General features: G+C 39.5%; 1 protein-coding gene across 1 annotated transcript in view; it reads right to left on the bottom strand.

The window, feature by feature from the left end:
* Window positions 1-22,822, bottom strand: part of VPS13B (vacuolar protein sorting 13 homolog B) — a 417,894-nt gene that overhangs the window by 7,600 nt on the left and 387,472 nt on the right. Inside the window, 8 exon segments of the mRNA XM_030444536.1 lie at window positions 1,856-2,032; window positions 8,731-8,901; window positions 9,825-10,001; window positions 14,433-15,256; window positions 16,455-16,573; window positions 19,109-19,308; window positions 19,892-20,019; window positions 21,524-21,807. Of these exon segments, the coding sequence (XP_030300396.1) occupies window positions 1,856-2,032; window positions 8,731-8,901; window positions 9,825-10,001; window positions 14,433-15,256; window positions 16,455-16,573; window positions 19,109-19,308; window positions 19,892-20,019; window positions 21,524-21,807 (2,080 nt within the window).

Here is a 22,822-nt window from a genome sequence, read left to right as displayed (position 1 = left end):
CATACTTTCAGATGGCTTGTAAACTTCTAGAGATGAGGTATGATCAACAGAAAGGACGAGTGAGTTGCAAAAAAATCCACAAATGGAGTAGTTTTAAAAATTTTTACAAGACAGACAGGAAGTAGGTTAAGCATCATGCATTAGTGTTACACTGTTTAGTGCAAAGTTAGCCTTTAAATAAACAGAGAAATTGCCTTTTGTCTAATTAAGCATTCCATTGAAGCAAAAGGCATTTTTGCATAAGGGTGTCAATAACTTAGATTCCTTTTTACACAATGGATAATAATTTAAACAAAACATCAGCTCTGAACAAAAAAACCCTTTAATTTTAAGCACACATGTTGATGGTAATACTTAAAAGCTGCATCCCAGTTGTAACAGTTGGCTTACCAAGGTTCTCAGCATTATGTGAGTGAAAATGTTATTTACAGATGGAGAAAGAGAGAACATGTGTTTATTTCTGTGTGGTCCCCCACCCCTTGGTCCCCCCCAAGAGGCACGGTCCCACTTCCAATCCAGTTGTGGGTAAGAGTTACTTGAACTCTTGTGTGTTTTCCTCTCACGCACTGTCAGCTATTATTGATACGGTTTTTATGTTTTTTCCTGGCTAAGTCTTAGTGTCACATGCTCATGGAAAACATGATGTCTTGTATACCCTATCTGCAATGAAGTGACCCTCGCCTGTTCCAGGCTTCTTGATAAAGACTGAAGTGGAATTAAATCTAGAAAGAATAATGCCATGGGCTGCAAAACAACATGCAGCTTGCTGACAACAGGCAATAGTTTCTGATTTTACTGACACAGGTTTTACATCTATGGGATGCATAATTCAGGAGAGTAGTTATTATTAGCACTCATGCAAATGAGATAAAGTTAATTTGAAAGAATTGTAATAATTTAATATTTCATTATTTCTTTAAACAGACTGCTTCAAGGAATGAGTTCTGTTTGTAATGGGAAGCACAGAAACAATGTCCCAAACTTAAGCCCCAGGAGAACTAAGTATATCCTAAACAACACATCTCAAACGTAATTACTGCTAGCGATTAAAGGCTTCGATCTTAAAGGTCTGTCTGGTGTAATTAGTGAAGCAAAATTATTGACACACTGTCTTTGTACTAACAGGTCTCCCTGCTTTTCTCCCCTGACTGCACTCTCCAGCCCCAGTATACCCTTTAAATACCCAGACCAATAGCTTTGATTTCTTAAAACTGGAAACCAAGAAATAAGTGTATTTTGATATTTTATTTTTATCTTTTACAGTTTCTGGTTGTCCAGAAGTATCCACGCCCATCTGAAACAATCCACCACCACTGCCACTAAGTGCTCAGTCTTGCTGGAGAACCCACCTCTGCTGGTTGAAAGGTTACCTGTGTATCCAAAAAAGGGTCTGCCTTCTCACAACTCCCCAGGATGAAGGGGATGGTTCCACTACATGACTCAGTTCTTTCTCCCAGGAAAATAACTCTCTCCATGCATAGAGACAGCATGACTCTTTCCTTGCCAGAACAAAGCAATCTCAAAATGACACTCTAATTGGATCTAGTGTTGCTCTCATACACTTATGTCAAAAATACTCTTGTAAGCACATATGTTTCTGTAACTAATTCTACTGTATTCCAAGAATTACTTCATGCTTTCTGCGTTCTGTGTGTCTGTGGCTGTACAATGGTGATCAGCAATACAAGAGAGAAGCACAATGTGATGGCTTTTAAGAAAAATGAGCAGCACAACATTAACAACTACTCTGTGCTGGCATTTCTAAACGTTCCTCCAAGTCACACAGCTACTGAGCCGGATAAGTAAAACAACGCAGTTTGTATCCGAAGAGCACTGTAAAATCCAAAACACTCACCATAACCTGTCTGGGAGACGAGTTCAGCTGCCCCTCCGATGGGCTTTGTGAAGACCCCCATGATTCCTTTCCCCACACCTGAGATGACCCCTCTGGCTTTATGTCCAGCTGAAGCTTGGGCCTCAGACACTCGCTGAAAATTCTGCATCGGCTGATCCACAATCCCAGCGATTGCACCTGAAAACACAAGAGACCCTGGGAATTAGTGAAGACCAATAAACCAGAATAAGAGGAAATCTTACTCCTGGACCTGAATGCTGCTTGGATTAAAAACTGTACTGCACCCTTCTTATACAGCTACTTAGCATGCGACCAGTTCCAATTAACTAAACAATACGTTGGCTCCAATTTAAGCTAAATCTCAGCTTCCTTTTTAAAATGTATTTTAGTTTTTTAAACATTCAGATCACTTAACTTGACAGTATACTTTCATCTTTCAACTACTTTCAACTAAATGCTTTTGCTGAGTTAATTTAATTTGTTCATTCTGTGTAGCAACTCTGAAAATGTTGGGCTGGGAATAAAATCCACCCAATTTAGAAGAACTGAGCTGTTATGGAAATGAGATTTTCACATAAGTCTGAGACTGACTTCATGAGAATAAAAACTGCCTGTATTCAATAGATCATTTTTATATCCTCTTCCACTGCCAGAAATGTTCATAAGCTAACACAACTTTTGATATATTACTAAGATTAGCAGAATTAGATTTTGAGACTTTTTGTTACTTTTTGTGAAAACGATCATATTTTACTTTAATGCACATGGGTCAAACTTTTACAAGTGATACAGTGACCTTCCCAGCTTTTAGTATCAACAGAGAACTCTGACTTAAATCTTTTTAAATGTAAACAGGTATGTGAGGTGATACATTTCTTTGATCTTGAGTTTACTCTAGCCATTTAACTACAGACATGTCTCTAGTTATTGTAATTTTGATAGATAAGCTATTTGGAAATCACCAAGAGTACAAGGATTGGACCAAGTGACATCAGTTAGAAAATGTACTGCCTGATCCGAGGTTTTCTGCTCAGCAAAAAGCACATTTGCAGGCTCTCAGTTTGCTCCTTCAGCTGCAAATATCAAAATTAAACTTTTCTTTAGGGAGTAGGACAAAGTGCCACCTTGATAATCAAGCATTTTTAAAGAAACGCCACCTCTGAAGATTCTGCTTTGTATAAGGACGTAAATCCAGGCATAATTCCACAGATTTGGACAATCACAGCTGAGGTATTTGGCCCCATGTGTTTACCAGCGTGACATGCACTGGTCAGCTAGCTGCTAACTGGTTTTCAGATGGTTTTAGTTACTGTTACTGGATAAACAGAGAAGTTGCTGACTTTGAACAACAAGAACTAATAATATATTTGTACGCTGATATTCTGTCCAAAGAAAAGAGGAGGATGAGAAACAGCAGACATTTCCCCAGATCCTTATCCCTGGGATACTATCTATCAGCACTTCAAATAATCAGCATCCCCCATAAATGCCTTTCTCTGTTTTTAGATTGCTTCCAACTTCAGTGTGTGTGTGTGTACCCTTTACTGACAAAGGTATAGTATTTTCCCAGTAAATGCTGGTCTAATTTTTAATCTTATATCTCAGTTTTTACTGAGCTCAGTCACGGATTCAGAGTCTGTCACCCTTTGTACCACAGAGGCCATGAAGCTTCCTCCTTAATGCCATGCCATGGAAATGATACAATTTTCAATTCAATTCTGCTCTATTCCTACTCACCAGCTGCTCCTGATGCTTGACTAAAATAATGCCCCAACACTGCATTACACAATTGGGATTGTTCACCCAGTCTTTTGTACAATTGTGATGCATTTGAAGGCATAAAACAATACTTGGTGTGCTGCTAAGTTGCAGTATTAAGTTACCCTGTGACCTCCTTCACCCTATCTACTGAGGTCATCCACAGCAACTGCACTTTCAGAACAGAAGTTATTGCCTTATTAAATGTAATCCACCTAAGTCCAAGCACTAATAAATTATTTACTGCAATACACTTGAGCAACGTTATAAGGCAATAATAAATAAGAGCCTAGTCCAAAAGACCTGTGGTATGCTTCAGGCACTTCTCAGCTGGAATTACGCCCAGAGGACAAGGAAACAGAATGGAAACTGCTGTGGCTGTGTTATATAGGATTATTTATATAGTACCCCAAATAATATATAGCTTAATTAGCCTGTTGTTTAGTACTTCCACACTTGCTGTTATTCTGCCATTTTATGCATGGCATGAACTTGTTTGTAAAGTTACTGCCTTTTTGTATCTCATATACTTTTTTCAAGTCCTGTCTTTCTACCTGCAAAAAAATATAGCCGATGGTCTCCTCTTCCTTCTCTGCTCACCCTTTGTAATCTCTTATCTCAAACTGCAACACACTGACAAAACTCATTCTCATGCTGTGATCATGCCCACAAATCACATACTAAACTATAACCTTGCTTCTTTCATTAAGGTGTAGGGGGAAGCAATAAGGTCCTACTACCCTTGCAAAGCTAGGTCTGTGCAGCTCCTTTTGTGTAGCTCCTTTCCTGTGTGTGTCATGTGTGGGCAAAGGGAAAAAACAAAAAACAGAATTCACAGAATGTTTTAGGTTGGAAAAGGCCTCCAAGATCATCTGAAAGGCTGAGCAACCTCAAAACCCACCAGCACTGAGACAACGATGACAGACACACGAGGTTCACTGGAAAGAAGTTCTGGGAAGCATATGTCCCCTGGTATCCATGTGGCTTCTTTCTTTCTAACATAAAGTTAGTGGTAGAAACATCATGCTGAATGGACTCACTGCAGAAGGTCTTTCTCCCCAGCCTTCAGTAGGGTATCAGAAAAGCTGGGTGTGGGTATCAACACACAATGGTTCATGCCCACTCTTATTCTCACAGTCAAGAAACAGCTATGGTATCCTGTACCTGTCCCTTCTCTGTGATGTCGTTTGCCCTTTTTTTTTTTTTTTTAAAGAAACCATTCTCCCTTTTTCTTTCCTTTCTTACCCCAGGCATTCAATTTTATATGCATGCCCACATATGTACACACAGACTATGTATGTATAAAGAAAACCTCAATAAAATTAAACACCAAAGCAACAAAACAAAAACATATTCTTCCATTAGTGGACCAAAGAGGTTCCAGCAACACCGTAACATCTGCTAAACATCAGATGGGGTGCACTCTGATTAATACATGTTGCTCAGTAACCATAAAAAAAAGATACTTTGATAACTACAAAATTCAGATAGTTCAGAGTATATCACTGTATTACTTCAAGAAGAATTTGATTGCAGGCAGCAACTGATTTGTGCACGGGCTGACCATGTTTGGTGAATACAGCATGGCTGACAGAATTTAGCAAAGTTTAGACTACTTGTGTCAAACCTTTCAGACCAAGAAATGACTGGAAAATACCCTGCACCAGGAGAAACTGGCCATGGTTTGTCATGAGGCAGAAAACCAGCAAGCTGAAACCATTTTCTTCTTTTTCTTTTTTTTTTCTGTCGTCCTTCAGGATCGTCCCAAGTGTTTGAGAACACTTGAAGCATAGTCTCATCACAGCAAATATCACATAAAAACACAGCTAAAAGGAAAGAGCATCTGTTGGCATGCATTAATGTAGTTACAGAATTAATGTGTGGAATAGCACCCACCGTGTTAGCACTGGGTCTTTACTATCTCAATTGCAGATAGGCAATCACAGAGTGGCTCCTATTCAGTGGCTGTTGCACAGCAAGAACAACTACCACCACCTTTAATAACAGAAATTTGAGCTTCTGAAATCCAGGCTTTACCTTCTCTAGCAGCACAGTTACCCTGTCAGCTGGGATTACTAACAATGCCCTTTCCTCAAAAGCAGGAAAGAGTAACTCAAATGTCAAGCACTTTTGTAATGGTAAAAAATGGGTTTTTCAATAGTTGTCAGCTCTTTTGTTATTCACAAATGCTAACTTCAAGATGGTATTTTTCACTTGGACCAGTAGTTGAAAACAGAAGACCATAGTTTCAGTATTCTCATTTAAACAGTTATAGATTATTATTTTAACCTTGACTTCACCACGTAAGATGCAAAAAACAGACTGCTGATCACCGAAGTATTTAAAATACAATTTCACTGCATTTTTTCTAATCATATAAAAGAAAAAACACACCTATCCTAAGCTTTTGCTTCTTTTAATGCACAAATGTTATTAAAATGACCCAGAAGGTCCCCCCAAACTAGAAAAGAAGATGACAGCCTGCCAAAGATAACAATCAAATCAAATCAAACAACACCCTGACAGTACTTGAGTCATTTAAAACGAGACAGGACAAAGCACTTAAGAATGTACCACAGGGAACGATTTGCACTGAGGAGGAGACAAGAGAACATGATTTTGGCCCTGATTCAGCAAAGCACTTAAGCATGTGCTTAAGTGCTTTGCTGAATTAGGGCCACTATGAGCCAGATTTTCAGAAAAATCAGAAATGTAACTTTTTCTACGTAGATATCCCAACTATCAGTGAACTGAGGGCTCTTACATGCCGGTGCCTAGGCACGAAATCTGCATTTGCAATTCTTTAAGCTGATTGCAGGAGTCAAGTGGCTTTTACAAACATGACAGTGCTGTGACTATCATAGAAATATTTTTCACACTTCTCAGTTTTACAAGTAGAAAGTCACAGAAATTACGGCTTCAAAGAGCCGTGCCCTCTGCATTCCTGTGCTCTTCTGAATGCCTCTTCTGTGAATAAAATAGCAGCTCCGTTTCATTTTGTTATGTATGCAGAACCTGGAAGTGGTTTTAGAATAAGCAAGTTCATATTTACTCTGAAGAGCTGGTGAAAGAAAGCAACACAGTGTTATCTCCCTTTAACTACAATTGGGGTTTTTTTGTGAAGCCCCGGTATTCTTTAAACTGAATAATCAGCATGAAAACAGCTTTCTGACACGTTTGTAAAAATGAAATGTAGGTCTATACACGATTTAGGTCTTGGCACAATTTACCCTAATGCTGATGTGTAAACATGATTTCTAAAAATCAGTTTTTAAAAAAAAAACAACAAAAAACTACAGAAAAACCAACCTGTTACAAATTCACTGGAATACTTCTGATTTCTCCCTGAGAAGTCCCTTACTTGTCAAGTCTGGCTACACAGTAACCATAGCTATTTATCCGGGTACTTTTTTTGCTTCCACGGCTGAGAAGAGAGGTACCTATCAGGGAAGAAACTAAATAATAACAGTGGGAATAAACAAGATCCGAACTTGCAGAGCAGCTCTGCTTAAATGTTTATAAAGTTCTTAGTTTCTAACACGAAGTTTGATTTCTTCAGAAGCCAGGGACACTGAAACTCTAAATCAATTTTTTGTTCTTTAGGAAAAAAAAAAGACCAAACAACTCAGGCTTACTCTCACAAACAACTGAAGCCTTGTGTGCAAGAAGGCACAGATGCAGAGTATTTCTGCATGTATGTTATGGGATCCTGGCTTTCCTGAACAGCAGAAACTTTGCCTTGCTACAGCCAAAGCTACGAAGTTTTGCTTTTGAGTTCAGGCTGTAGACCTGTTGCTTTTAGCTCTGAAAGGCTCTGGTGTGTCAGTGAAAGCGACAGCCACTGCCTTATCCTGCTCTCTTATTAATAACTGAGCCAAGATCACCAAACCATTTCACCAGCACACATACACCAGGCTGACAGTGTGTTTCTAGAAGTATAATCTTTCATTCAGCTACTCAACCTGACTGCCCCTAGCCCAATAAAACAAGAAGCAAAAATAAAACCTTCTCCAAGCTGCCTTTGATTTGCAACACCAGTAACAGCTTACTATTGGGATAGTAGCTACTAACAGATGAAATTTCTCCTTTATGCACATTTCTCCTAGGACACTCACTTACTGGTTTACAGGCATTATCAAATGACAGTGCTTCACATCATCTAATGTTATTGCTTAAAATAATTTCCAGTAACTTAACCCAAACTTGTAACATTTTTACCACTTCCTCTTTGGGGCTTTCAGGGTTGTGGTTGCAAATTTAGGAGTTGTGTACACTACTGAAGATTAGGAAAGAGGACAAATCCTTTCAAGCTTCAGCTCCTCTAACCTTTTGCACTGGACTGCTTTTGGTCACTTTGATCTCAAAGGGATTCATACTCTTTAATACTTACTGAGGAACTCTGCCAAACAATACAGTTCTGCATTCTTTTGCTGTGTGACAAGTAGAAGTAACCTAGAAAATCCAGCCTCTTTCTGCAAAGCTTCTTGCAGAGATTTTTTTCCAGTGCGGTTAGAATTCAAATTTTTAGGTACTACTTTGAAATTGCCAAAGTAATCTTCCCTTCTAACCAAACCACTTGGCTGCTTGATGAATACAACTACACCGAATCAGGATGATCTGGGTTTTTAAAGCAGAATTCCTCAAAGGTTACTTAACATCTGCACTAAGTTCAAGTGTTTTTCAAACAAAACCAAGAATCCCTGATATCTACAGTGCAGCAAAACCAAGCAGGTTCAGGAGGCATTCCTGTAATTCACTGGAAAGTAAACATCAGTGTGATGACGTCTTTGTGCTGACTTAGTTACAAGCCACCCTCTGCCCAATGCAGAATTAATCTTTCTTCTCAAATATACATCATGTACTAACGAAAATGCTATTTCACAAAGAGACTGCAAACTTGATCTATATCTGCAATTATTTTATCAGTAAAAAACATACACAAAAGTCACTAAATCTCAATGAAAAAAACCAGTACCTCACATAAATACTGTGAGGCTACTTCGAACGAAAACATGAAATCAAACAGATTTTGCAATCATAATTCACTTGTAGAAAAGGCTGGTGAACAGATCAGAGAACAGTATCATCACTCAACTTGATATTTAATAGTACATTACCTAGAAGGCTAATGCCTAAACGAGAGAGCCCCTGTCTCAGTCCTTCTCCCAGGCTCTCTGGAAGCTGCCTTCTCCATTCTTCTTGTCTGTTGTAATGCTCCTCATCCAGTGACAGCCTATCCATATTGCGAGCAAGACTTGTTGCCAGATTGGTAATTGACGTCAGTGTACCTAAATACATGGGAGATATACATTTGGGTCTGGATCAAAATGCTTTAATTTAAAACATGGAGATGTTCCACGCCTCACTGAAATACCGAGCTTGTGAGCAGACCAGCAAGTCAATTGCAAAGTCACCCATGTGTAACATGCTTTACTGTTTGTTAAGCATCACCACACTGCTGCTACGGTCCACGTCATGCCTTTTACATCAGCCCGCACCAGGTCTGCCTGGCCGGTGGGAAAAGCAACTCAGCCGAACATCCTTCCCCAGTTCCCAAACTTCTCCGGGGCTAAACTAAACGGTGGGGGTGGGGTGGTGGAGGTGAGGGAAAGGTAAACAAATATTTACAGAGGAGCCCCGGAGGACTTGTCCTGAGGGAGCCCGGAGCAGCAGCGAGCTCTGGGGTGGCTGTGCCGGTGTCTCCCTGGCGGCAGGAGCCACGCGATGGCACTGTTCATACAGGCTTCGAAACAAAAGCTGCTCCTGTTCTCAGGCCAGCCCGGCCCTGCTGGCTAAACCTATCCACTTACTTACACGGTTATGACAACTGCATCGACTTTTTTCGTTTTGGGAAAAAAAAAAAAAAATAGATGAGGCAGCAGAGTGTAGAATTTCTGATGGTTAGCAGAAGTACAGAACACCTTTAATATTTCTGCAGTTATCACATGAAATACTGGCTGAGCCAATCTCTGTTTCCCACAGGGAGGTTTAAAATTCTGAAGTTTCTGAAACATTCTTACACACTGTAGTTAAGTGGTGATCTGTTTAATACATATGATGTTATATATGAGCTTTGTTACCCCCCCCAGAATGTTGCTGCAGCCTAGCAAGCCAAACAAAGCTGCAAGCAATACTGTTTAAAACTTTAACACATCCTTTAACAACACACGACAACAAAGCAGTAGCTGGAGCAACAAAGCGAAAGATCTACCTTTGGAAATGTGTTTTACAAATGATGTTGTTCCTCTGGAAACTCCACTGACAAATGCTCCTGGGCCTCTGGTCAGACCTTCATAGGGGAGCCTAAAGAAATCGGCTATGCCGTTCCCTATGCTTCTCACCAGACTAGCAGGGCTTCCCAGAATTTCCAGTGATCCGACAACCCAGCCTGCATGGAGAAACAAGACACATGTTATAGCTGCAAAATCTGCCGAAGCAGCAATTGTGAAGAGGTTATTCCTTAATTCTCTTTTTCACACTAGAATTCATCACATTATGAACTTCCTTTGAGCAAAACACGGGAAATAACTCATCCACTATGAATTCAGAAATGGCAATCTTTCATACTTCGTAAATCAAAGAAATCCTTTTGGCAAACTCACAAATAGCTTTAGAATGACTTCCTTCCAGGAGCTTCCCGTATTTCTGCTAAAAGTGTGCTAGGGAGGCGGATGCTAAAGCCTCACAGCTACAGAGGAACGGGACTGCGAGTTCAGATCACTGGGTCAGTTTTAGAGGCTATAAGGCAGCAGTGTGATTTCACATCCTTATGTGATAGAACTGTGACAGGGAGTTTACACTGATACAATGTACTGCTTTACCGGAGTGTGGAGGTCAATTGCTTGATGGAGTGTTAGGAAAGGGGATGCAGATTTTTGACAAGTGCTTTAGAAGTTATTTTAAATCCACCCGAACCCTTCTATGCTGATCATTTTCTTTCGGAGAGCAGTGAAAGCCAGACAAATGTCTTTTGCTCAGTACAGTTGTGTAAACAGCAATGACATCTACATGCTGATTAGGTTACTCATAGGGGAGTATTCCTTATGCATATCCCAGGAGAGGTTATCAGTGGATCTGGTTTCCTATATAAACGCAGGGTTGCCAGCAGCTTGCTGGATGGCCGAGCGTGCAGCAATCTGTTGCTGGAAAGCTGTTCGCAGGTCTTGTCTTTCTCAGGCTGGTTGGCAGCAGATTTATTGGGGAAATAGTGCTGCATAACTTTTTTCTTGGCAGCCCAGAGAGAGCAATTCAAGAATGGCTATAAACGTTCAACAGGAACTGCTTTGGGTTTGAGCCCCCATGAATTTGGTACCATGAATTTCAACTGGCACTTGTCAGGGTGACACAAGGTATGACAGGGCCAGGAGACTGAAAGAAGGACAGATTGGCCTCCTGCTCGTCTGCTGAGGGCCCTTGATCTGCGCTGCCCTCCTCCTTCCCATCTCATCACTGCAAACTCCTGCTATCCAGATGCTTTCCTTGTTTTCTAGTAACCCCTCCCAGTCACTCCTGTGGAAGGCTGAATCATGAAACTGAAGAGAAAACGTTACTCATATGAAATGAATTAATCTCGTACTATCGTTGTAAGCTCCCGGAAAACCTATTATTCTTGTTGGATCTGTCCCACATTTCAGCCCTGGCAGGTTCAGAACTCCAGTTCATGTAGTATAAAAAAGCGGGAATCTCAGTGGACATGAGGGAGAGGGTGGGATGGACTAGGAAAACAAAAAACAAGTACTGCTGGCAACACAACGAGCTGAGTGGCCATGAGCACGGCGTCCCACTGTGCCTGCCCCGGAGAGGGGGTCCCCCTGGCAGCCCTTCCCTGTGGGGACCAGGGGAAGCCAGTGATCCAGGCTGGGCCTGCCACTCCCTTGCTGTATTTTTAACAAATTATTCTTGCCACTGTGTGAAGTGATGAAAAGCTGGAGGGGCGGGGAGACATGTGCAGATGGGAGAGATGCTCTTTCTGTTTTTTTTCTGATCAATAATGTTGCAAGAACCCCCTAAAAACAGTCTTTTTTTTTTTTTCCCCTTTTCTTTTTTCCAAATGTCCTTGGCATGCCTTGTCCCAAGGCAGTGATGGGACAGCATGAGGCGATGGAAACGGGCTGCATGACACTGTGGATTAATGCCTTGCTGCCCTTCAGGTACCACCAGGCCAGTATATGAGAGTCTGCAACTCCACTCACTTGTTTGGTCAACCAGCATTTTCAGGAATGAAAATGAGATTAAAATCAGTTAAATACAAAGCTGAGCAGTTCCCTGATAATCCAGGGATGGGCTGCTGCAGTCTGGCTCTGGCCTATGGGCTGTCAGTTTTGGAAAGCTCTGGAAGAAACACGCACATGGGAGGACTACGCAACCTGCAGCCAAGGTTGACCCTCCTTAGCCAATGCTCAGAAAAAAAAATAATGGCTCCTCATTGCCAGCATGGACAACCTAATCCAAGGAGGAAGGCGTGGGAGTAAATTAGGAATAGGAAAATGATAAATCAGGAATAACCCCTCAATTCATAAGCTCATTTTACTTTGCAGAAATACAGTATCATGTCAGATTAGCATACCCCAGAGTAAGTTTAGTAATTATATGCCCTAGTTAGAAATACCTATGACTACATTAGCAGACAGCCACTGCATTTTCTTCATAGGCAACTGCAGGGTTAGATCTGGCTGATACCAGTAATATTTTTAAATAGAATTTTATTAACTTTTTAATAGAAGCAAACTTAATTAGAAAAGGATGGGAGATTTCAATTTCTAGTTCTGCTGATTTGAGACAAGCAATGCTAATCACTGTATCTGAGCAGAGTTCTCTGACCCCATTCATTGCTTATGAGACTTGGATTCCAGACAATCCACTTTGCAGCATGTGGGGCAGCCTCGTACAGCTCCTTTGCAGACTTGGGGGCACATCCTGCCCCCTCTCACAGGGAGCAATGGTCTTGCACATAGCTAAGGGTCAAATGAGACTACACCCTGCTTGGAGCATAAGGCATAGCTGTATGGGAATGCTCTTCATGCAGATGCTGTTATTTATGCATGGAGCAATGGTGAGCAGAAGAGGGGTTCAAGCAACCCCCCGTTTAGCAGAGGTTATGTAGTTAAAATGCAGGAGAGTGAGGTTTGCTTCTGTAAGAGGTGCAACTCACTTGGTGATGACGAAAGAACTCAGGGTTTGCAGACCATATACAGCTTTTTACTTGATTTTCCCCCTCTTTTTTAACTTTGTTGACACAGTCAGTCTTTAGACAAGTGCCACAAGCTCTTCAAAAGAAAGCATCTTATTTGCGTGAGCAAATACTCAACACTATTCACTATTTTAATCATGGTAACTCCTTTAAAAAAGTACACTTCAGTAGTTGGAGTGAGATTTGAGTAGTAACTAAATACATGCTTATGTATTTTCCTGAAGAGCTCTGCTGAAGCAAACCTTATTTCTTAATATTTAAACCTGCTTGATTTCAGCTACATCATGAGCCCAGAGTGAGGGGTGGCCTGGGCACTGCAAGGGTAGCACAGGAGGAAAGACCAAGACGGGGCTCAGAAATTCTTCACTAGCATATGTGCCTCACCTGGGATGTTGGGGATGAAAAGCCAGTACAACCTCAATTTCCTGCTGCAATCTATCACCACTTGCACCATCACTCCTAGCCTGTTCTGGGGAGAAACATTCACAGTGGGAACCATATTTGGCCACACTTTCTCTCTTTGTTAGCAGAAAACTACATCTCCCCTTTTGTACTATGGAGTTTGACTGTAAAACAAATCCAAACAAGTAGTAGAAAGAAAAAAAACCCTCCAATTTTTGCAAGCAAAATAATGAAAGAATTATGAATTATGAATTTCTGGTGCACTATGTTGTACACAGTTGCCACAGTCAGCTATACATGACAGGTATGCACACAGTGGAAAACCATATCGACATCTCTCTATTGATAAATACCTGAAATGCATGTGTACAGTTTTGGAAACTCTGCACAGAGATGAGGTCACAGCTATGCTTGCCACACAAATGGAAACACTGGCATGTCAGAAAATCTGCCCATTAGTATTGCAGGAGAAGAAATTCCACATTTTAGTGTGGAGTATTCCTTGTGTGTGATTGTGAAGGAGCTTTTGCCTGTTGGGTACAAATTCTGTTCTACACTAAGACACATCAGAGACCAAACTTCATTATTTCTAAATTAATATTTATGGGAAAAAGAATATACCTTCTAACCTAACAGACTAATTCCTCACTATTGATCCTATATGGAAAAAAGTCAGCAACAGCAAACTTCATAGTTCTTGGATCAAAGGACAACATCTGTGTGCCAGTTTAGCATGAAGGCTGTATGAAGAAAGACAGATTCCTAATCATAAACTGCAGCCAAAGGAGTTTTAACAACAAAACAACATTCAGGGCTATAATTTACTTCTGAATGCAGAGCAACATGCTGAATAATTTGATTAAATGTAGTTTTGGGGAGTTTATGTGAGGAATGTGGGTTGATTCTGACTCGTGCTCTAATATAAAATGACAAAAACCTAAGCCAGCTAGAATACATTTTTATGCTGTGTTCAGGGTTTTGTAAAGCCTTCAGGCAGCTGGCTAATGTTTAGCACAACTTTACAAATCTTCACTGGTGTCTGCTCAGCCATTTTATTTCCCTTCTGTCATATGGCAGGACATGAAAGGTGTCTGAAAATATCATTATCAAAGAGCGTTTGAGGAAAACAGTAATTGCATGGCTAACATCTAGGTTATTCAGCTTGAGACACAATCACAGAATCCTGGTACCTAATAAAAATGTTACACATTATGGAAAAGTACTGACCTGCTCTGAAAAGTGCTCCAGCAGCATAATGCATGGCCAAGGCATGGACAAGTTGCCTGGCAGTGGTGAAGATTGGTCCTCGCTCAAACACAGAGAAGGAGAGAGGGGTGTGATCTGAGGCTATATACAGTTTCAATGAAGCATGAATACTGACAAGGAGATTAACAGGTTGTATTGTTAATTTTCTTAGCTTCACTGGCTTGACCAAAGCTCTTGCATGCTCTCTCACTTGTTCAGGCAGTATAAGGGTAGTATCTGAAGTACTCACAGACTGACAAACAGTCTTGTTTTCTGGAAGGTACGTATCAAACAAGGTCTTAATGTAGTAAACAAAGGTGTCTTCCACATACAGTCTGGCTGGTTTGAGCTCAAAGCTGAGGTCATTCACATGGAACATGAAATTCTCCTCCTCAGAAAAAGCAATGCACAGTTTTATAAAGCAGTTTTCTTTATAGCTTTCCAAATCTTTGTTACAAACAATGAGGTTGTTCACTCTGGACCACTGCACAGTCTCGCTTTTCTCTCCTTGGCATAGAAGAACTGCAAAATGGAAATTGGATTTGCTGTACAACTGATTGTCCAATTGCAAATCTTCACAATACACTTGGAGACTATGAAATTGTGGGAGGCCTTCCACAGTGTCCCGCTGGAACTCCTGCGACAGGGGCCTGAGGTAGCTGGTGGCTGGGGCCATGTGGACAAGAATGTTGTCTGCTGTGAGATGCAGTAGTTCAGATGACACTTTATGGTTCGTAATATCATCAAATGCACCCAGATTTAACTGACTGATAAACATTTTCAGGGACAGAGTCTGCTCTTGACCTCTGGACAAGAAAAAGAAGTTGTGTTACTTCATGTATTTTGAGTTCACCTGGCACCTGGCTTTCTCAAAGTTATCAGGAGAGATGTTCTCCATAATACATGGGATACTCATTGTGCAAGTCCTGTTAATCTTAATGGGATCTGCCAGACTTAATCACCGCAGAGGGTACCACCCACCCAGGAAGCCTTTTAAGAAATGGGATATTACATATCTATGCCTGTTTTCTCCTTCTTTATTATCAATAAACAGGACAGTTTGGAGAGGAATGTTTCTTTATACACCACAGTTCTCTATTGGATTTGCAGCAGGGCAAGATATTAAAAGCAGGCAGTCAGTAAGTACAACTCTCTGATAATTCATATACAGCCTCAGCCATTATAGTATTTTCTGGGGGCCACTACTGAAGGTTACTATTATGGATAATACGTTTCACATCACATGCAGCAAGTGCTGTCCAGCAAAGCCACCACAGTATTTTTGATGGCACTGAGGGCCTCAACCCCCTCCAGTGTTACTTGTTCATTGCCAAGTTTAACTAGTAAGTGGTCTATTAAGTACTGCTGCTGACCAGTTTCTTGGGGCTAATGCTTAATTACAGTGCAAATAAAAACAGTACAACAAATTTAATTCTAAAACTGTAACAGCATTGCTGGAGGTCAAGCATTCTGTGTCTTGGAAATTGGTAGCATTATAATTGCACTTGAATGGAGCTGAGGTCCAAGTTGCAGTATGTGGTGCAGTCTTCTAAAGAAGAATGTTATAACCAACTATAGTTAATTACTGACTGCAAAACTGTTTTTATAGCCCTTTCACATCAAGCTTCCTACCAGTTTTAGTGGGAGGTTGTACAACTGCAGATGGCAGGACCTAGATAAATACATTTTCAACTGATGAGCACACACAGAATTAATTATAATAGAAAATTTATATATTTAAAATTAACAACTTGGGGCTTTTTGTTATATTGGACATGTAGTGTTCACCCCAAAGTGACTTAACTTTTGATGATACTGTCCTTTTTTAACTGTGATAGGCAAAACATAACATAGGATCTAAATGTATGCCACAGAGTATGCAGCAGTATGAAACCTACCTAACAGTTAACCCAAAGTTTAAGTCAATTAACACTTAGAAAGTTGACTGACCTTTCAGTACTGTCTGGCAATGCTTTTTTATCATCACCTATGTGCTTTTTGTACCTGTTGAGGTTGATCTCGACGGGTCCAGCTCTTCCTTCTGGAGCCAAGGTTATGATTACTGTCCCACATTGATGGGCAATGTCCACATAAACATAGCCAAAGCCAGTTAAGAACACAATCTAGTGAGGAGAGTTAGAAACATATGGAATGCTACTGAAATTACTATTTTGATGTCATAATTTGAATTAATCCTACTAACACTTTCTGGCTGAAACCTTTTACTCAAATAATGACACTGTTCAGTAAGAAAAAAAAACACACAAATTTGAATACTTCAGAAAAAACCTGCTCTGATACTTTAAGTATTTCAGTTGCACAGCAAGGAGAAATTTGTACCTCATCCTTTAATTGTAAACTGAATACATTTTAATACAAAGCTTCTTCTCCAGAAAGAGGCAAGATGCATGGAGAGGAGTGAGTTATATGAGAAAAGACTTAATAGGAAATTTAAATTTGTAATTTTGGATGAAGAAGAAGGGTATATTGCTGGAATTCTGCAAAATCCCACCTTCTCCTCTGGCAAACAGCCCCTAAATTACCATTATGCTGCTATGCCCTAGCCTAGAGCTGGTTAGATGAATGGCTGATAGCATAATAAAAAACACGTGAAGACTAAAATGTAAGTAACATTTTGAATTCATGAAGACTTGATATACGACTCAACACTGAAACATTTTAAAGTCATCTAAATGTGTTTGGTGAGAGCGCCTTCACAAGAAAGGTGCTGCCACAAAGATATCATAGAATCACAGAATCATAGAATCTTTTTGGGTTGGAAGGGACCTCTAAAGGTCATCTAGTCTAAACCCCCTGCAGTAAATAGGGACAGCCTCAACTAGATGAGGAATATGACAACAGTCTATTGGAAAGTGTAAGTGTCTAAAAAGGCAGGAAAATGAGAACTTCACAACAGGTTTGTCTTGCTTACAAATGTGTAAACTTCCATTCTGAACAGTTTGTTCTTAGGAATGCTCTGCTTAAAGAAATGATTTCCTTTTTTTTTTTTTTTTTTTCCCAGAATATAATATATTCAGGTCTTTTTAAGGCTTAGAGAACTAAGAGCGATCCTTGTTAGTGCAAGCTGGCTTCTGTTTCCTTGTAGGGCTACTATCAACACAATTGTTTATTAGACTTTAATGACAGAAGATATAATTTAAAGGAACCTAAGCTCAAGAAACAGTACAAAGATAATGGGCCAGCACAGGTAAAATAAACATTTATTTGTGTTGCAGAATCATTACTGCTGTTAACAAATCACCAGAAGGAAAAGCACTTGGAAGTTTAGTAGGATCAGCACTTAAACTGAGTCTCATTACACTATTTATAATAACCTTGTACAGGTTTCATTCATCAAATTGTGTCTTACTCTTTTGGGAATTACATATAAGAGACTTTTGGATTTCATTATGTCAGTTTTAGTCCTTTGCTTATTTGAAAGAGATTTGCAATCCTGCATGATGGAATTTGAGAAAACAGGACATCTCTTGAATTTTCAATACACCCTTATTATTCTAAAAAATCCTTACTGATCTTAAAGATTGGTAATTTAAATTCCAATTTCAGATAATTCTGATGATAAGATAAATACCTTAATTTTAGTAAATTATTAACATTTTCTTTCTAATAGAATAAGAAGTACCTATCTGAGACCATGCAGAAAGAGTACAAATTACTAAAGATCTTCTAAATCCTAGTTATTTCACAATCTGAACTGGGTTTTATCTGAAGCTATTAGCCTATTTATCATTTACTTATATTTACAGTTTTCTAAGAGGAAGACTGACTGAGAAATCCTCAGGAGATTCTCTACATGTAAACCTTGAAACTACAATAACAGAAGGCTGCACTTTTTATTTGGAGAGTTCTTCAAGTAGACAATGATCACCAAATGTTGTCTTAGCATCTAATTCCTTCTAGGAGCCAGATACTTATAAAGAACCCTAGTCTGGCATAACATTAATGACTGAAATTTGAAACCTTGCATTGCTTGACTGGCTTGCTGAATGAAACTGAACTACTTGCTATATAACATAACACTCAATAATCAAGAGCATTTTGTGATTGGTCCCCAGGGAAAACATCTGAAACTAGTATTTCTTTCAAAGAGCCAAGCAGTTTATGTTGATTCCATGTAAACTAATGACTTCAAAGATGGAAAAAATTCCCATCAAAAAGAATTACTCCTGTCAAGGAAGTTTTCATTTACCTCAAAAAAGGAGAAAAATAACAGAAGGGAAGGAAAGGGGGCTTCTGTTTTTAGAAAGACATAAGTTGCTTCTGTGAAGACACAGGGAGAATGACAGTGATGATTCCTTCAATACATAAAGATAAAAATCCTGTGCTAATTTAACTACCAAATAGAAGGATTTTCCTGGATCCTGTGGGATTCTTTGCTTAAAGGGCACAGAATTTCTCAGGATTTATTTTTCCAGGGAGTACCTGAAAAAAATTCCTACTTTGATTAAAGAGAAGAGAAAAAAAATCAGTGCTAGAAAGCCTGTATTTTTGATTTAGCTATTTTTATAGACTTAAATAAAAAAACCCAACAAAATCAACAGAAAGAATATGCTTATTGCAGAGGAACAATATAGAGGACAGGTCAGGAAGACAACCATTTATACTGTGAACTAGTAAATATATTTATAATGATGTACTTGTGTTCCTTGATTGTTGATGTCCACAAAATCACTCCATTCATTTACTAATTCACTGGTTGACATCACTTTCAGAAGAATGCTGGGGAACAAATCTCTTGTTTTGCAATCTGGGTAGCTGGAGACTTGATGGTAAAGTTCATGATGAACTGAACATTCAGCTGGAACCTTTCTACAATAAACTTCAAACTTTGGTGTATCTGAAATTGTATAAAATGCACAAGGTTAGAGGCTTTCCAAAACCTGATTTAAATAACAACTTACCTATGCTTCCACAAATGAGGAAGTTTCAATCTGACCATAAATGAGGAAGTTCCTATCTGAAATACCTCTTGATAAATAAAAACATTACTTTTCTATTGGTTGGAATATTTTCCCTTTTTTATATCATTAAGATTTACATAAATAATCATTATATTAACATACTGGAATTGTGACAATATGTGTTGTATTATATTTGCAAGTCTAAAGAAGTTTAAATGTTCCATGAGCTTGAACTGATGTCAACACAAGTCCACTTCCTACTAAGTTTCCTACAGCCTTGACAGCTGGAACCAGGGAGACCCAAAAGCCTGAAGCTATGTAAGTTCATACTCCTGACCTCACAATTAGCTCCATTAGCTTCTAGGCTTTAAAGTGCCTCAAAATGAGACAGACTTTTATGAGGCCATCAAGTTCTTGTAACCAAAACACATACTGAACCCATCTTTGAACTGGAGATCCAGTAAAATAATTATTCTACAACAGTACACCAATAGTTTCTAATTACTGCATAACACCTACCTTTAAAATTCTCTTTTACAAGTAGTGGAACAGAACACTTATTGTGGATAATTATACGAGGACTAGGATCTTCTGTAAGTGTTAGGTATGTCACACCAAGATGCTCTTGATAAGTCAGAGCTATAGCTCTAAAACAGAAGCAGATACATTTGATTACCCATCTTTTTGATGAAATGTCTATGTATTATTACTCTGGACAACCAAAACCATTCAAAACTAACACATGTAAAGATTCTGTATAATCAAATTCCACAGATATTTATATTCATTTAGGCAAGTATATATCTCCACTCAGAATTATATTTAAACAGATGAACACATGAAAACCAGTAACAGAGAAGAAATCCTTTCATAGAGAATAGTTAGGAGTTAAAATGAGCACGTGTGTTTGCAAGATGAGAGCCCTAGACAGCAATGATTTATATTAAATTAAAGACATGAGATTGTAGGCCCAAATTTTCAACATAAATCTTTAAATTTTTCCAGAAGAATTTGCACACATGCTTCTCTGAGACACAAGGAAGATATTTTTAACAAATACATAAATTTGTAACTCACTGCTCCCCTGGAATGATCCAAAATGCTATTGCCCTTTTAAATGTTAATGATACGGATCATCACTACATAAATTTCCAAAATGAAAAGAAGTCAACTTAGTTCTACTCATTAGCTATATAAAATGTCTTCACAAATAAACACAAACTCATTTTTTTTCTTGTGCATATTTATTGGCTATTTCTAAAAAAATTCACCCCATGGCATTTTTAAAAATCCAAACAGTCTGAAAATTCGATTAGGAACATGAGATCCTCCAGGCCTGTCTCAGAATTATAAGGAATCCCTCCCTTGTTCTTCACATTAATTTTTTTGAATCTTTAGTATCTACAATGATACCGCTTAGGCTCTGCAAAAGAACTAGATGAAGGCCCCACAGGCAAGAGAAAGATCATATAGCTAGTAATATATACTGATGTAGCTTCTCTAATTTCAGCAGATTGTTTCTTGTTTATACCAGCATAAGCACGAATAGATTCAGATATCAGGTCTGAGAATTAAAGTCGGGCATCTGAAAAGTCATTTGACATTATTTTTAACTGTCCGGATGCATTTGTTTGTAAGCAGAATGCAAATTTGGATTATTCAGGCTTTAAACTTTGGAGATCTTTCCTTGTTGTAGTCTCAAAATAGTTTCATCCCTTTTTTGCTTTTACTGTTTTTCCTCTTCTTACTATTACTAAAATATTTATTTATCTTTTAAAAACAAAATCTTAATTTTTGTTTTGTATCATTTCACACTGTCCTTGAACTCTTAAATTGTTGCTCACAAATTTAAAAAGATCATAATCTCACATATAAACATTTCAATCTCTTATTTTTTTATGCACATAAAATAATAGCAGCCCCTATGCTATAAAAACTGTACAACATGGTCATAACATTATAACAAGTTACAATGAAAGCATCAAAACCATCAAAAGATAATAATTTTCAAATTAAAGTAAGACCTGCCCTTTGCATATGGGGTGCATGTGTTACTCTGACTATTGCATTAATCTCTTAGGGTTTGTTACCAGCTGAAGCTTTACAGCAAGAAGCAGAGTTCATTATTCATTACCATGCAGGGTACAGTACCTGGTACAAAATCCACTTTCATTACGAACCCCCGTGGGCACTGCCACGCTCTGCCTAGGAAACTCCTGTTTAATGACAGCTGGGAGGCTCCACAGCTCCCAGCTCCCAACGCAGCCACCTGGGCTGAAGCTCAGCAGCACACGCTTGTCAGTAAGAGGAGCTCCTGAAGCTGCAGGACTGGTGTCTGGCATCAGGTCCCAGCAGGGCACGGTGCTCAGCGTTGTGCCGGGTGCTGCCCCAGCTGGACTGATGCTGAACACTGTACTGGCTGATGAGTGGAAGTCCTGGAAAGAAAAAAGGTGGTGGCAGCACAACATAGAATCTTTCAGGTTGGAAAAGACCCTTGGGATCATCGAGTCCAACCACCATCCAACCAAAGTTGTCCCCTGAACCATATCCCCCAGCACCACATCTAAACCACCCTTAAATACATCCAGGGAATGTGACTCAACCACCTCCCTTGGTAGCCTATTCCAGTGTCTGACAACTCTTTCTGTGAAAATTTTTTTCCTAATGTCCAGTCTAAACCTACCCTGTTGCAGCTTGAAGCCATTCCCTCTTGTTCTATCACTAATTACCCATGAGAAGAGACCAGCACCAACCTCTCTACAATGTTGCTTCAGGTAGTTATAGAGAGTGGTGAGGTCTCTCTTCATGCTCCTCTTCCTCAAACTAAACAGTTCCAGCTTCTCCAATTGTTCTTCCTAAGATTTATGCTCCAGGCCCTTCACCAGCTTTGTTGTCCTCCTCTGCACTCTCTCCAGCACCTCAGTATGTGTCCAACATTGAGGTGCCCCAAACCAGACACAATACTCATGGTGTGGCCCCACCAATGCTGACTACAGGGGGACAACCACCTCCCTTTTTCTGCTGGCCACACTATTTCTAATACAAGCCAGGATGCCATTTGCTTTCTTAGCCACCCCGGTTAATGCTGCTGCCTTATATTCAGCTGCTTGTCAATTAGAACCTCCAGGTCCTTTTCTGCCTGGCAGCTTTCCAGACACAGTTCCCCAAGCCTGAGTGTTGCATGGGGTTGTTGTGGCCCATGCTGTCTCTGTTCACACCCATTTGTACAGAAGAGTCTCCATCAGCCACAACTAACTAAAGACTGCACAGTGCATTAAAAGATATTTGGCCAAATTCTGTCCTCAGGTATACTCAGGCAGTTAACTGAGCACTGTGAACTCTCAGTTATACAACATAACTCTATCAAAAGAAAAGCTACATCACTGCAACGTAAACGTGAAAGAAAATCAACTTGTAGACATAAAACTTAGAATGGATTTTAGCCTCAGC

The sequence above is a fragment of the Calypte anna genome, chromosome 2, assembly GCF_003957555.1.
Source record: "Calypte anna isolate BGI_N300 chromosome 2, bCalAnn1_v1.p, whole genome shotgun sequence".
Classification (NCBI taxonomy): Eukaryota; Metazoa; Chordata; class Aves; order Apodiformes; family Trochilidae; genus Calypte; species Calypte anna.
Note: the sequence above shows the minus strand (reverse complement) of the source record. Positions and strands in the feature narration are given on the sequence as shown.